Genomic DNA, 13,651 nt, shown 5'->3' on the forward strand with positions numbered 1-13,651 from the left:
CTTTTCTACCTATACAATAAAAAGTAACATTAGGCGACCTGCTCCTTTAAGGCGAGGCGAGCACGCCTCTCGCCTGCGAGGACAGTACAATGTTCAAGGTACGTCCGAGTCGGGCGCTATGTTTCCCGATGCCGGAATCTTGTAGTCTAGGTTTATATTAAAAGGGAAAAGCAATGATCTGCATCCTGCTGGTCGCCGGCCACGGCACGATCCTTGAAACCCAGATCAAGGTAGGCTGCGTTCTGTGGCGTTCTTTCTTTTCTCTTATCAGGAGGTTGTATGCAAGGGGGGAGGAGGCCATGGTGAAACCCAAAGTTTGAGGAAGAGAGTTGAAGGATGCACTGTCTACGCGTACCTGATATGCATAGAATTCAGAAAGAAATAAAAACCGTACTGTTGCGTAATTTTCGTCGTACAGCGTATCGTATTGCTCCACATTATATAATTCTCATATCACATCAGTATGTTTTAGGAGTTTCTATTCCGAATTTTAATAAAGTCATTTTCTGCATCACTTGAATTGCGTGCATGAGTATGTTTTAGATTTATTCAAATCTGAAAAAACAGAAAAAACCCCCACCCCCCCAGCAGACTTTTCTGCCTCGTGCTTTTCGAGTCGAACAGGCGTGACGTCATTTGACGTTGATGGATGAATCTGCCCCCAGGATATGCGTGCAGTGAAGACTGAGTTACGCCGAGCTGGGTGTTAATGGTGCTTTCCCGTGAAAGGGGAATATGTATTTAAGAAGTGCTACAGCGCTACAGCACCTCCCCTATGCTCTGCCCTGAGAGCCCCTAGTGAACTCGCCCCCCGATAGGCAGAGTTTACCGGCTTTGAAACGTGTCGAGCACCTTCCCCTCGAAAAGTCTCCTCACGGCCCTGGCAGATATTACTGAACAGAATATTTCGTAATGTTCATTTGCCTATTTCGAATAGTGTTTGTATATTTTACATTTGCTTGCATATTAATGTTTGCAAAATATGTTACCTGAACACATGAAAGAAAAATTCCTTCGTACACAGAAATGGATTCTTGCCTGGCTTCAGAATGTGACTATTTAGCTAGTAAACTCTATGCACACCTTATTTTGTATGATCTACTTTCCCTACGTGGGGAACAGGAATACAGACGTTTGTTCCAGGCCATTGTTTTTCTGCTCAGAATGATACCAGTGGACTCTATGGCCACCTGACTGGGGTTCCGAAGGCTCTGCTGCCAGGGATTGGAGGGAGAAAGATCCTGGACTTCTGGTGGGAGACTGTAAACATGTGAGTGACGTCAGCTGGCTTTAATGGTGCTCTACACTCCAGTCCATTATCTGAAATTATCATTGAATTACATAGGTTTTCTTCTTTTGATAGAGAGAATTATAGCTATAAAATTAGCGCTTATAGTAAGTTTTTTACACCAGGGCTGCCAGTACGCACACATCTGGCGTGACACTCACGCTTACACTAGAAATCTTACAGCAAATTTATGTTGGTTCATTATAAACCTAAAACTAGCCATATCATAATTGCTGGGTCAGTTTGCAAACCCTACAGGCTATTGACAAGGTAATAAAACCGTCACATGCATGCAGATGTGTGTGCAGACTGGTCTCGAATTGAAAATCTCACTTTAGTGTGCTGACCGAAACTGGAAATACTGGCATACACTCTGTAATGCAGTGTTCCTCAGACTGGCCCTCCGGGACCCTCGCATGGTCCATGTTTTTGCAGGGAACTGGGAGGGAGCATAAACGTGGACCATCTTGGGGTCACTGAGGACCGGGTTCAGACACACAGCTGTGATGAACTGAAAGCACAATGTAGACTTTCAGAGTCTGAGCAGTTGAGAATGGACTGTAATTTGTTTTTCTTGTTTATGCCCCTTGCTAGGCGGCAGTTATTCAGTGAGGTCTATCTGGTCACAAACGCAGATAAGTAAGCACCGTACGCATATATCATTTAAACAATATCAGGCATTTCTGTGGATTAGACTTCTTTATGAATAGTGATGCTTTGGCACTACATATTTGAACAGCTGTCCTTGAGTGCATCACTACCTGTAAATCCTCATGAATCTCGTCACAGGTACAAACACTTCGAACGCTGGGCCACTGCCAACGGCTTCCCTGCAGAGAACGTGGTGAACGATGGTAGCACCACGCCGGAGGACTGCCTGGGCGCCGTGGCCGACCTGGAGCTGGTCATCCGAAGCCGGAGGCTGCAGGATGATGTCATGGTGGTACGACTCGCTGAACAAGGCTGGGCTTCCAGTGGGAAAACACCTCCTCTAGTTTTCAGTATCAGTCTGACAGGAATGGAGCATCCAAGCTTGAGTCTGAGTCTGGCCCTTGAGTCTGTGAATTCGAATTCCATTTCAGTGCACTAATTGTCTTTTTAGATCGGAATGACTGGCTTTTGCATCTCGGAGATCTCAGCATGGAATTGATCTTTTTCTCATGCTACAGATTGCTGGGGACATGCTCTGCTCTGACCAGAACTTTGACATCGCCCAAGTGCTTCGCTTCTTTAGATCCAAGGTGAGAGGGGACTACCTTCCTGCTCTGTGTGATTAGACCGAGCTGCAGTTTGTCCTCCAGTCCACAGGGGGCGCTGTTGTGTGTGTTGTCTGCTGAAGTCACATAATTCTCTTTATGCCTTAGCCTGGAGATCTGGCCATATATTATGTGCTGGAGGAGGGTGAGCAGAGCTGCTCCAGGGGCATAGTTGAAGTTTGCCCTGACACTCACAGGTGAGGAAGACATTCTGCTGGAGGGAGCTCAGGATTCCACGGCAATGAGGCACCACTGGCCCAGCTGCCATCGTGTTCATGGTGGAACTGGATAGCAACTAAAGTTTGATTCTGAAGCAGCTTTGAGGGAAGTAAAGGGCAACTGCAATGCGAGAGTGACCCTGTACTTGTTGTGGGGTCAAACATCGCAAATGGTAAAATAGTTAGATATGTCACTTTAAAAAGTGCCATTTTTTAATTAATCGAATAAAAGTCACGGAAACTATCAGTCATTCAGTCACTGATCTATGTTTGCATCAGGATCACACGCTTCCTGGAGAAGCCTGAAGAGGGCCTCACGGCCTCCCGCCTGGCCAGCGTGGTGTTCTACTGCCTGCGCCGAGCCACACTCCCTCGGCTGTCCCAGTTCCTGGCCTTGCAGTCGTCTGCTTGGGATCGCGCCCTGGGCAGGTTCTGGGTGAGTGCTGGAGGAGTGGATGAGAGTCTGGCGTTCAGCAACGAGAAGGTGTCAAGACGCATCGAGGTCTTGGAAACAGAGACTGCTTTACTCGCCTTAATCTAAATAGCACACTGGCACTGGGTTCACAGCCTTACAGAAACCTCTGTAGCAATAAGAATTTTATCGTAGGGTTTTGGTGTCTGACATCCATTACGGGGATACTGAAATGAGGAGTGTCCTTGGAAGTACCCCCAGTCTGAGATTGTCCATTGCATTCCAGGAGTGGCTCATTAATGACGAGAAACTTCCTGTGTTTGGGATGAAGTTACCAACCGGCTTTCAGCTCATTGGGCAAGTGGTGAGTTTAGAGGGAATTACAACGCAGATCGCATCACACGCGGAGCGCATCACACGCGGAGTGCAGCCCATGCCACGCAGAGTACATCACACGCGGAGCGCATCACACGCAGAGTGCATCACACATGCAGTGCAGCCCACGCCACGCAGAGTGCATCACACGCGGAGCGCATCACACGCGCAGTGCAGCCCACGCCACGCAGAGCGCATCACACACGCAGTGCAGCCCACGCCACGCAGAGCGCATCACACACGCAGTCCAGCCCACGTCATGCAGAGCGCATCACACGCAGAGTGAAGCTGCATACTTCAAATGAAATTGACAGAAATTTCATTTGAAAAAAGCAAGAAAGCAATGCGATGCCATATAAGTGGTTATCACCTTTTCAGCACAGTGCAGTGTGGTGCAGTGCAGTGTGGTGCCCCCCAGGTGAACTTTTGGATCCGACCCACTGCCCTCGATTGGCTGACATAAAAGTGACACTGCAGGGTTGGGCAGCAGGACTGATTATGCAGTTACCGGCATGCTATGCACTGCACTGCACTTTAAATATTGTAAATTAACTTCTGTATTTCTGTTAATAGTAAATATTGTAACCATGAGTTGAGTTGAAATAGTTGACTTTGCTGTCTGTGCTGCTACTGGTATTAAACCAATAATGGCCGTTAATAAAGAATAATTTATTTTCTAATTTATATAAATGACTCACACACTCGCCACAATATGTATGTGGCTTTGTTCCATGGAAACATTCTGTGCCCTCAAGGGCTGTGACATGAGAGAATGAGCAAGGCGTCGTTTGAAGTATGTGACAGACTGTTGTTACCGACGTGTTCGATTTTGTTTTGTCCGGACATCGGCCCTCTAAGATTTAGCACTAAGATTTAACACACAGACTTGTCACCTCAAACAGTTGAGGGTTATCAGTGATCCTCAGGCACTGTGCTTGTGCCGCAGGGTCTGTCAGACTACATCCAGTGGCTGTCATGCTACACCGCCAAGCAGGAGGGCACCTCAGGGAAACCCATAAGCTGCCGCACGTATGCCAGGTACGTCCGCTGGGGTGGCAGAGTGGTCTACGCCAGGTACGCCCGCTGGGGTGGCAGAGTGGTCTACGCCAGGTACGTCCGCTGGGGTGGCAGAGTGGTCTACGCCAGGTACGTCCGCTGGGGTGGCAGAGTGGTCTACGCCAGGTACGCCCGCTGGGGTGGCAGAGTGGTCTACGCCAGGTACGTCCGCTGGGGTGGCAGAGTGGTCTACGCCAGGTACGTCCGCTGGAGTGGCAGAGTGGTCTACGCCAGGTACGTCCGCTGGGGTGGCAGAGTGGTCTACGCCAGGTACGTTCGCTGGGGTGGCAGAGTGGTCTATGCCAGGTACGCCCGCTGGGGTGGCAGAGTACATCTCCTAGGCAGACTTTTCCAAACATGGGGGAAATAGTTCAGAGACTCGGAAATGTTGCAGTCATGAACTGCATGGTATTTATTTTATGGAAATAGAAAACTGACCTGCTTTCAAAATGTTGCCTGCAGTTTGGCTGAAAACTTCTCCTGACTTTTGCCTTATTGCTTCTCAGAGTGGGTCTGATGGGAAACCCCTCAGATGGCTTCCACGGTAAGACCATCTCCATGAGCATCTCCAACTTCTGGGCTGAGGTCAGCATGACAGAGAGCCAGACCCTGGTGAGAACCTCAGCGGGCCAGTCCACTAGAGCCCTCATAAGAAGTCATGGTGCCCGAATCTGCTTTAAGGCTCTCCTTTTCTCTCAGGTGCTTTTGCCTCATCCCTTAAATGATCCCACAGAGTTTGGGAACCTGCAAGACCTCCACTCCATCAGCCAGAAGGAAGGGTGGGTCTTGCAGCATAAACTTTATTATTCAGATCTTGTTTCACCTTTTTCTTATGGTGTTAAATGCATTTTTTCTTTTTGATGTGATGTCTGGTCACAGAGAGAGAGAGAGAGAGAGAGAGAGAGAGAGAGTACCACTGTGGATGTCACTGTTTCCGGTCTTTTACACCGTTCCGCCTGGCCTGTGTTGTAGGTATTTGGGAGGACTAAGGCTGCTGCAGGCCACATGTAAGAAGTTCTACCAGTTCTGCTCTGAGAAAGGGTAAGACGCTCTGTCCACGTTTGTTTGTCCCGACAGCAGGTGTCCTAGTGACTAAGGTTCTGCACGTTATGTCTGTCCTTGGAGATGGGAGTTTTCTGCAGAATTTGAGGAACTGAGAAAGGATAGAGGCGCTGTGCTCAGCCACAGGATTGCCGGTGTCTGGTGCCTGGCTGCTGACATTCTCTGTTTTGCCGGCAGCATTGCTCTTTCCAAGAAGAACTTCACCCTGAAGTACGACACTAACATCCCCCGACAGGTGGTAAGTAAACCAAGTGGCTTCTGTGAAAGAGTGGTTTTGGAAAATATCACTGCTAACAACAGTACAGGCTGTGGTGTGGTAGAGTACTTACTGACAGTACAGGCTGTGGTGTGATAGAGTAATTACTAATAGTACAGGCTGTGGTGTGGTAGAGTACTGACCAGCAGTACAGGCTGTGGTGTGGTACAGTACTTACTAACAGTACAGGCTGTGGTGTGGTGACTGTACTGTGACTGACGTGAGTCTTACCCCTCTTAGGGTCTGGCTGGCAGCAGGTAAGTTGTTTGTGTATTAAAGTTTGAAGTCTTCTGTTAAAAATGCAATCTGTCTATTGATGTATTGATAAATATGTAGACATATACTGGCAAAGTCACCATCTGACAGATGCAGGAGATTGTTCCATTAGTTTATTTATATAGTAATCATTTATACAGAATAAATCATTTGCCTTTTGGAAATAAAATTCAAGGTTGTAATTATAATATACACTTGGGGGTGGGGGTGGGCATGTGCCCCCCTCAATATTCACAATTTCCCCCCCAGTATATATTATAATTATGGCCTTGGTCCCCCCAATGTTGACTCCATGTCTATTCCGGAATCTTCCTCTGTTATATCAGTGGCTTAATCAGTGTCTCTCTTAATCGTAGTGCCATAGTATCTGCAACTCTGAAGTGCCTGATGAAATTCTACAACATCACAGACCATGTATGGACTCGCTGTTCTTTGACGTTTGACCCTTGACCCCACCTTCTAACTCAGTGACGGAGGCCTGTGCCTCACTGCTTCATTTTGTCTGTGCTGTTAAAAGTAAGAGGATTGCTGTCTGAATCCGGGCGATGGTCTCATGAGGAAATCCTTTTGTGTTAGCAGGACATGCCGAAACCTGTGCAGGCCAGCTTCATCCTGAACGTCGAGACGGAGGAGCTGTTCATCACAGCGGGACTGCAGGACCGAGTGGTGCAGGTGAGCGGCGTAGTAGGTTAGCAGGCGGCGTAGTAGGTTAGCAGGCGGCGTAGTAGGTTAGCGGGCGGCGTAGTAGGTTAGCGGGCGGCGTAATTGGTTAGCGGGCGGCGTAATTGGTTAGCGGGCGGCGTAGAACCTTCTGCAAGCTTGTTCTGTTTTTCGCTTTGACCTGCCAAAGCTTTGCTGATAATCTTTTAATGCATTATTACTGTTAGTAATAAGTGACTGTCTTTCTGAATGCAGGTGTACGAAGGCCTGGTGTACATGGACTTCAGCAAGGACCTTATGGACGAACAGGGCTACGGTATTTTATCAGATGGTGTTCAATGCAGCCATACATGTATCTCCATAGCGTGTGTGTGTGTGTGTGTGTGTGTGTGTGTGTGTGTGTATGTTAGTTGTGGGGACCAAATGTCATATTGACATTGTGGGGACCATTTTTCAGGTCCCCACAAAGATCTGTGAATGCAATCGAAAAAACCCCACAAAGATATAATAACGGACCTGTATGCGTGTGTGTGTGTATGTGTGTGTGTCCTTTGCAGGGGAGTACATCCCAATGGACATGACAGACCTTCCCCAGTTCTGGTTGGCCTACCTCTGCGACCCCAGTGATTCTGGGCGGATCCATAGCAACGTGCGTCAGCGCTGGCTAAACGGTACAGTCCCCCTACTGTCAGGTGCTGGGGAATGAGGCAGTAGTTAGAATGAATGCAATTATTTCCTGAAGACGTTGGGAAGGATTCTTACTGGTCAGGGGGGTGGGTGATGGCCGTCATGGAGTTTCTGCTTCCTCACACTGGTTCTCTCTGGGTCCACACAGGAGACGCCACTGTGGTCCAGGCCATGAATTCATTTGCGGAGTTGACTGATCAGGCCAGGTGAGGTACTCTGGATCTCTTGGGAGACGTCTGCCTGTGTGCCTGAGGAAGGAGCATGAGGGTGTGGGAGAGAGGACAGTAGGGGTCTGCGGGGTCTGCGTTAATTGGGTCTTCATCCGTTTAGGTCAGTTTTCGAGTGCAAAGACTGGTCCGGTCTGGCTCAGCTCATGGATCAGAACTTCGAGCTCAGAAGGCAAGCAGACACGCATCCGTTCTCAGCTGCCTGGCCACCGTGCGGTGGAGTTATTTTCTAGTCCAGGCCCCTCCTCTAATTCTGCAGTGTTTCTATGACGATCTCCATGTTTATGTAGAGTAGAGGTTGACAGTAAGTTCTTGCAGTAGTAAAGTTTTGTTTCTAATAAATGACAGTGAGGGGTTGGATGCTTCTGTGCATGAAGAGCTGCTGTGAGCACACTGCCCTCCACAGGTCTGTGTACACTGATGACAGTCTGGGTCCTGGGAACCTAAAGATGGTGCAGATCGCGAGACAGGTAACCCTGAACCCAGCCTCCCTGTGACGGGGGGGGGGGGGGGACATATTTTAATGTTCATGCAGCAGTTCCCACAGACAGCTGTGTGGTGATATAATCTTTTCCTTTGTGTGTGTGTCTGTCCAGTTTGGCTCTGCAGTGAAGTTGCCTGGCAGTGGAGGTGCTGTTGTGGGACTTTGTTTGAACTCTGACAGACTGGTACGTGACTGAGTCAAGTCATATGAATAGATTCCAATATAAGCCATGTCAGTGTTTGAGAGTAACATTTGCATAGCAGAAAAATTGCATACCGGAGACAGTTATGCATGTCGGTATTAATATGTATAAAGTTCTTGCAACAACTCACAACTGATTAAAAAAACATGAAGCTGTTCTAAGTGGTTTCTCTAAAATTGCCCATAGAGTATGACTGTCTAATAAAATGTAATGAAAACATTTTTGACATTGTGGGGACCATTATTCAGGTCCCTACAAAGATCTATAAATGCAGTCAAAAAATTAAACATGCCAGAAGTGCCATGTTTGTTTTGTTTGGTGGCTTATGGTTAATGTCAGGGTGGGTAGGAGTTAAGGCCTGTGTGTTTTGGACTGTATGTGTGTGTGTGTGTGCGTGTGTGCGTGTGTGTGTGTGTGTGTGTGTGTGCCTGCGTCTTGTGGTGAGATGGCATCCCACCCAGGGTGTGCCCCATCCTTTGCACGTTACCTTCTGGCACAGCCTCCAGGCCCCACATGATCCTAACCGGAATAGGTGGTTTGAACATGGAAGATTAAAAAAAAAAAAAGTCACTGTTTACACTTGGCGTGTTTTCTCTCTTCTGCCACCAGATGGCGATGAAACAGGCTTTTCAAGAGGCAGGCTGTGTCTTCTGCATTATTGTGCCATATGACCCATCTTCTGCAAGTGTGCCTTTCACAGGACCCTGATCTTGCCCCTTGATACCTACCCCATAATATACTACATGAAGTCTATGACATGTGTATTTGCAGTATAGCATTTGCATGTAAAACGAATGCATGTCTGTTGCTGTAATATGCAAGTGCAATTCGGATACTGGAAGAAAACAGGGTCTAAGCTGTTGTGTGTTTTTCTCTATCCTCAACTGTATTAGTTACTATGAACATTTGGTCTTTAATATCTAATACAGTCATGGTTTTTACTATGTTTTACAAAATGTCGATGTTTCTAGGATTTTATGGAAAGTTTTTACATGGCACAAAAGAGGCAACATTTTTTTAAGCATATAATTGCATCATTGTATTTGAACTGAAATAAATAACCATAATTACATTTTATTGAACATCAGTTTCATATTTATTAAGAGAGATACTGGTGAGACCCGGGTTCGAGTCTCTGCCTGGGTTTTGTATGTTTGCATGTTCTCCCCATGTCAGTGTGGGGTTTCCTCCAGGTACTCCGGTTTCCCCCCACAGTCCAAAAACATGCTGAGGCTAATTGTAGTTACATGTGTGAGTGAATGGTGTGTGAGTGTGCCCTGCGATGGGCTGGCTCCCCATCCTGGGTTGTTCCCTGCCTCGTGCCCATTGCTTCCGGGATAGGCTCCGGACCCCCCGCGACCCAGTAGGATAAGTGGGTATATGGATGGAGATACTGGTGATGAATTTTCCTGACGCCTGAGATCGATAGGTTACATTGACAAGCACTGTCAGTACCTTTAAGACTAGGCTGCGGATGCACAGATACAAAGAATAAGTGCAAAGACAGTGCACTCATCCATCCATCCATCCATCCGTCACTCGATTCTCTAAGCACTTATCCAGGTCTGGATCTCAGGGGCAACAGTCTAAGCAGAAGTACCCAGACCTCCCTCTCCCCAACCAGCTCCTCCCTCTACAAAACCAGCTCCTCCCTCTCCCCAACCAGCTCCTCCCTCTCCCCAACCAGCTCCTCCCTCTCCCCAGCCAGATCCTCCAGCTCCTCCCTCTCCCCAGCCAGCTCCTCCCTCTCCCCAGCCAGATCTTCCAGGTCCTCCAGCTCCTCCCTCTCCCCAGCCAGCTCCTCCCTCTCCCCAGCCAGATCCTCCAGCTCCTCCCTCTCCCCAACCAGCTCCTCCCTCTCCCCAGCCAGCTCCTCCCTCTCCCAAACCAGCTCCTCCCTCTCCCCAGCCAGCTCCTCCCTCTCCCCAGCCAGATCCTCCAGCTCCTCCCTCTCCCCAGCCAGATCCTCCAGGTCCTCCAGCTCCTCCCTCTCCCCAACCAGCTCCTCCCTCTCCCCAACCAGCTCCTCCTTCTCCCCAGCCAGATCCTCCAGCTCCTCCCTCTCCCCAACCAGCTCCTCCCTCTCCCCAGCCAGATCCTCCAGCTCCTCCCTCTCCCCAACCAGCTCCTCCCTCTCCCCAGCCAGATCCTCCAGCTCCTCCCTCTCCCCAACCAGCTCCTCCCTCTCCCCAACCAGCTCCTCCCTCTCCCCAGCCAGATCCTCCAGCTCCTCCCTCTCCCCAACCAGCTCCTCCCTCTCCCCAACCAGCTCCTCCCTCTCCCCAGCCAGCTCCTCCCTCTCCCCAACCAGCTCCTCCCTCTCCCCAGCCAGATCCTCCAGCTCCTCCCTCTCCCCAGCCAGATCCTCCAGCTCCTCCCTCTCCCCAACCAGCTCCTCCCTCTCCCCAACCAGCTCCTCCCTCTCCCCAGCCAGCTCCTCCCTCTCCCCAACCAGCTCCTCCCTCTCCCCAGCCAGCTCCTCCCTCTCCCCAGCCAGCTCCTCCAGGTCCTCCAGCTCCTCCGGTGGAAATCAAGGCATTCCCATGCCAGCAGAGAGATCTAATTTCCCCAGTGTGTCCTGGGTCGGCCCTGTGAGTCTCATCCCAGTTGCACACACCCAAAGTGTCTGTCGAGGGGTGTCAGACCAGACACGTAACCTTGTAGTAAGAGAATAATTTTGAACCCACCCAAAATTTGCTTCAAGTTCCCCAGTTGCCAAAATTCACCGAGAGGACCCCCCCCCACACTCACACACACACAATCATGAGAACACAAGAGGGTTGTGCCCCTGTGCCCCCCCCCCAAATTTGTTTCTGGCTATGGGACGGCCCAGGAAGGTTTTTGAAGCTCTGCTGGCTCATTTCCGCGGCCTGTATGCATGTTCTCATTCTGTTGGTCTCATCCCAAAGGTCCTGACCGTAGGTGAGGGTAGGGATGCAGATTCCTTTCAGCTGGGCTCCCTCTTCACCGTGACGTACTGATGCCACACTGATCTACCTGTCAGTAAGCCATCGCTTTATATAACTTTGGCGAAACAGTTTTCGGTGAATATTCTGCATTAGGGCTCAGCGATATGGCAAAATATTTTCATATCAGTCAATGTGTTACTGATAATTATTAGTGATATAATTCTAGTTATTATTTCCATTTTTACTTAAGATTTTACTTAAAATTCCGTTAGAATCACCCTTAGACAGATTCCAAACAGACAAAGGATGACAAATTTATAAAATTCTTGTCCCATTTTTAACCCATACTTTCTTCAGACTGAAAGTGGAAACCATAATTACTGGTGTTTACGACTAAGCACTTGCAGTGTGTACGCTCTGCTACAGTATATGGCAAATGCTTCGGGGTGAAATAATAATTCAGTTAGCATGAGAATTCAGCAGCAGCAGCAACAGCAGTCTGTTGTGTGTCTGACTTTAAATAAGCAAAGTACCAATGTCTCCTTACCTTGTTTACCATAATATCTCCTTTGTAAAAAGATGTAGCTGCTGATCTATTGCTTTCTTCACCAACACCTGAAGCTTCCTCTGAAGCAGAGCTTATATGTTCCATGATGTTACCAAAACAGTAACTCACCCCACGCGCAACGGAGCTGATTATCTGTTTTTAAAAGGTCACCATATGATTGGTCACAGCCTGATGAAGCCAACAGGACCACAAAATCCGCAAAAAAGCAAAGTAGCAATCCTGAAGTCACTGGACTGGACATGTAACAAGCACAATCTCTGCAAACGGAACAAAGTTTGCAAATATGTCATAATAAATACAAATAAATTAACGCATAGTGTATGTTCCATAACTGTAATAAGTTACGATCATTGACATTAACCACACCCCTTTAGTCATTACCTAATGTTCCGGTTCCTGAGCTCCTCTGCCCTGGTCGCCTTCGGATTTCCCATGTTCCTACCCACTCTGTCTCCTGTCTTACTAGGACAGGTCCCACCTGCCTACAGGTTCAGGCGCCTCGCAACCGTATCCTGGACCATGATGCCTGTCTGTTGGATCCCTCAATAAACCCCAGCATTCAGCATCTGGGTTACCCAGCGTTTCTCCTTACAGCGATGATGAAATGCTGTCCTCTTATCTGTTATGGCCGCTGCGTATCTGTTCTGCAAATCTCTGGCCTTAATTCTCTACCTCTCCATACAGGGCCTGTATTACAGGACGTACGGTATCTCTCTGCCGTGAGCCGCCTTGAATAGGCTTCACAGCCCCCCCATGATTCTATAGCAGCTGTATTCAAACTTTTCATGACAGGGGTCTCCCTGGGGCTGATATATTTGTCCTGACCCCCCCCCCCCCCCCTTCACACCCCATGCACACACAGGCACAGACACAAAACGGTTTTAGATGTTGCTTTGCCACCACATTTTCTTTTGTTTTGGGGGGGCTGTGGGTCTCCAGTTGAAGCCCAGCCTTGGCATGACTGCGGGTCCTTCAGCAAGGCCCCCAACCCCCAGCTACCTGGGTGCCACAACAGTCACAGTTACTTTGCTAGACATAATCATCCGATGTATTGAGTGTGTAGTTCCTGTCTGTTTTATACACATTTAAATTATTCTTTATTAGTGTCAATTAGTGTGTACAGACATATAACGTGTTAACATTATTTTTAAATATTTCTGAATGTCGCAATTTTGCAATAGATATGCCCCCACTTCAACCCCCCACACAGTGTTCAGTTTTTTTCCTCTCCTGCAGCCACCCCTGCAATTTCTTTGCACCCCTCAGTTAAAATACCTCTGATTTAGAAGATGGATGATTTTTAAATGACATGGTTGTCACTTTTCACAACTTCGGAGTGTTTGACTGTGTTTCTCTATTTCTCCAACAAGTGGTGATGAAAGAGGCTTTTCAGGAGTTTGGCTGTTGTCTTCTGCGTTACCGTGCCTTACGGCCCATCCTCTAACAGCAGGGACTGACTAAGCACAGCAGCAGAGGCAATCCTAAGGATTGCTCTAAGGATTATCTGAGTGGCTAACTCAGCACAGACTTCAGCTCACAGCTGGGAGGAGTGTAACTGTTTGTCACAAACCAGTGGACGCAAGACGCACATTTTGACCCATAATACCAGTGCTTCAAGGGGGGCGGTACTCACCGGTACAGTACCGGTAATAAATAAGACGGTGATTACTGACACCTGTTTTTTCACACTACAAACACAGCATAATACTATACAC

The 13,651-nt window shown here is 48.4% G+C and overlaps 1 protein-coding gene across 3 annotated transcripts; it reads left to right on the plus strand.

The window, feature by feature from the left end:
- Window positions 1-23: 23 nt before the first annotated feature.
- Window positions 24-9,531, plus strand: LOC125712258 (glucuronokinase with putative uridyl pyrophosphorylase). Of its 3 annotated transcripts, none has more exons than XM_048982129.1 (23): window positions 24-230; window positions 1,164-1,270; window positions 1,883-1,927; window positions 2,078-2,231; window positions 2,458-2,529; window positions 2,653-2,741; window positions 3,042-3,198; window positions 3,461-3,538; window positions 4,496-4,587; window positions 5,112-5,217; window positions 5,305-5,384; window positions 5,578-5,646; window positions 5,845-5,905; window positions 6,164-6,180; window positions 6,556-6,613; window positions 6,776-6,871; window positions 7,115-7,175; window positions 7,417-7,530; window positions 7,695-7,752; window positions 7,877-7,945; window positions 8,180-8,243; window positions 8,370-8,441; window positions 9,069-9,531. In XM_048982129.1, exons 1-23 carry the CDS (start codon window positions 174-176, stop codon window positions 9,165-9,167), a joined length of 1,875 nt encoding a protein of 624 aa, XP_048838086.1. In that variant the 5' UTR covers window positions 24-173; the 3' UTR covers window positions 9,168-9,531. The 3 variants fall into 3 exon arrangements, 2 of the variants coding, with proteins under 2 accessions (XP_048838086.1, XP_048838087.1); XM_048982130.1 differs by having other exon boundaries at window positions 6,779-6,871; XR_007383225.1 differs by lacking the exon at window positions 9,069-9,531 and having other exon boundaries at window positions 8,122-8,243; window positions 8,370-8,447.
- Window positions 9,532-13,651: the final 4,120 nt, after the last annotated feature.

The sequence above is a fragment of the Brienomyrus brachyistius genome, chromosome 17, assembly GCF_023856365.1.
Source record: "Brienomyrus brachyistius isolate T26 chromosome 17, BBRACH_0.4, whole genome shotgun sequence".
Taxonomy (NCBI): Eukaryota; Metazoa; Chordata; class Actinopteri; order Osteoglossiformes; family Mormyridae; genus Brienomyrus; species Brienomyrus brachyistius.

Bases quoted from the DNA above. Each gene is read 5' to 3' on its own strand.
- LOC125712258 (XM_048982129.1), top strand. From the start codon at position 174: ATGATCTGCATCCTGCTGGTCGCCGGCCACGGCACGATCCTTGAAACC. The intron at 2,232-2,457 runs GTACGACTCGCT...CTCATGCTACAG, and splicing joins TGCAGGATGATGTCATGGTG to ATTGCTGGGGACATGCTCTG. The intron at 3,539-4,495 runs GTGAGTTTAGAG...CTTGTGCCGCAG, and splicing joins TTCAGCTCATTGGGCAAGTG to GGTCTGTCAGACTACATCCA.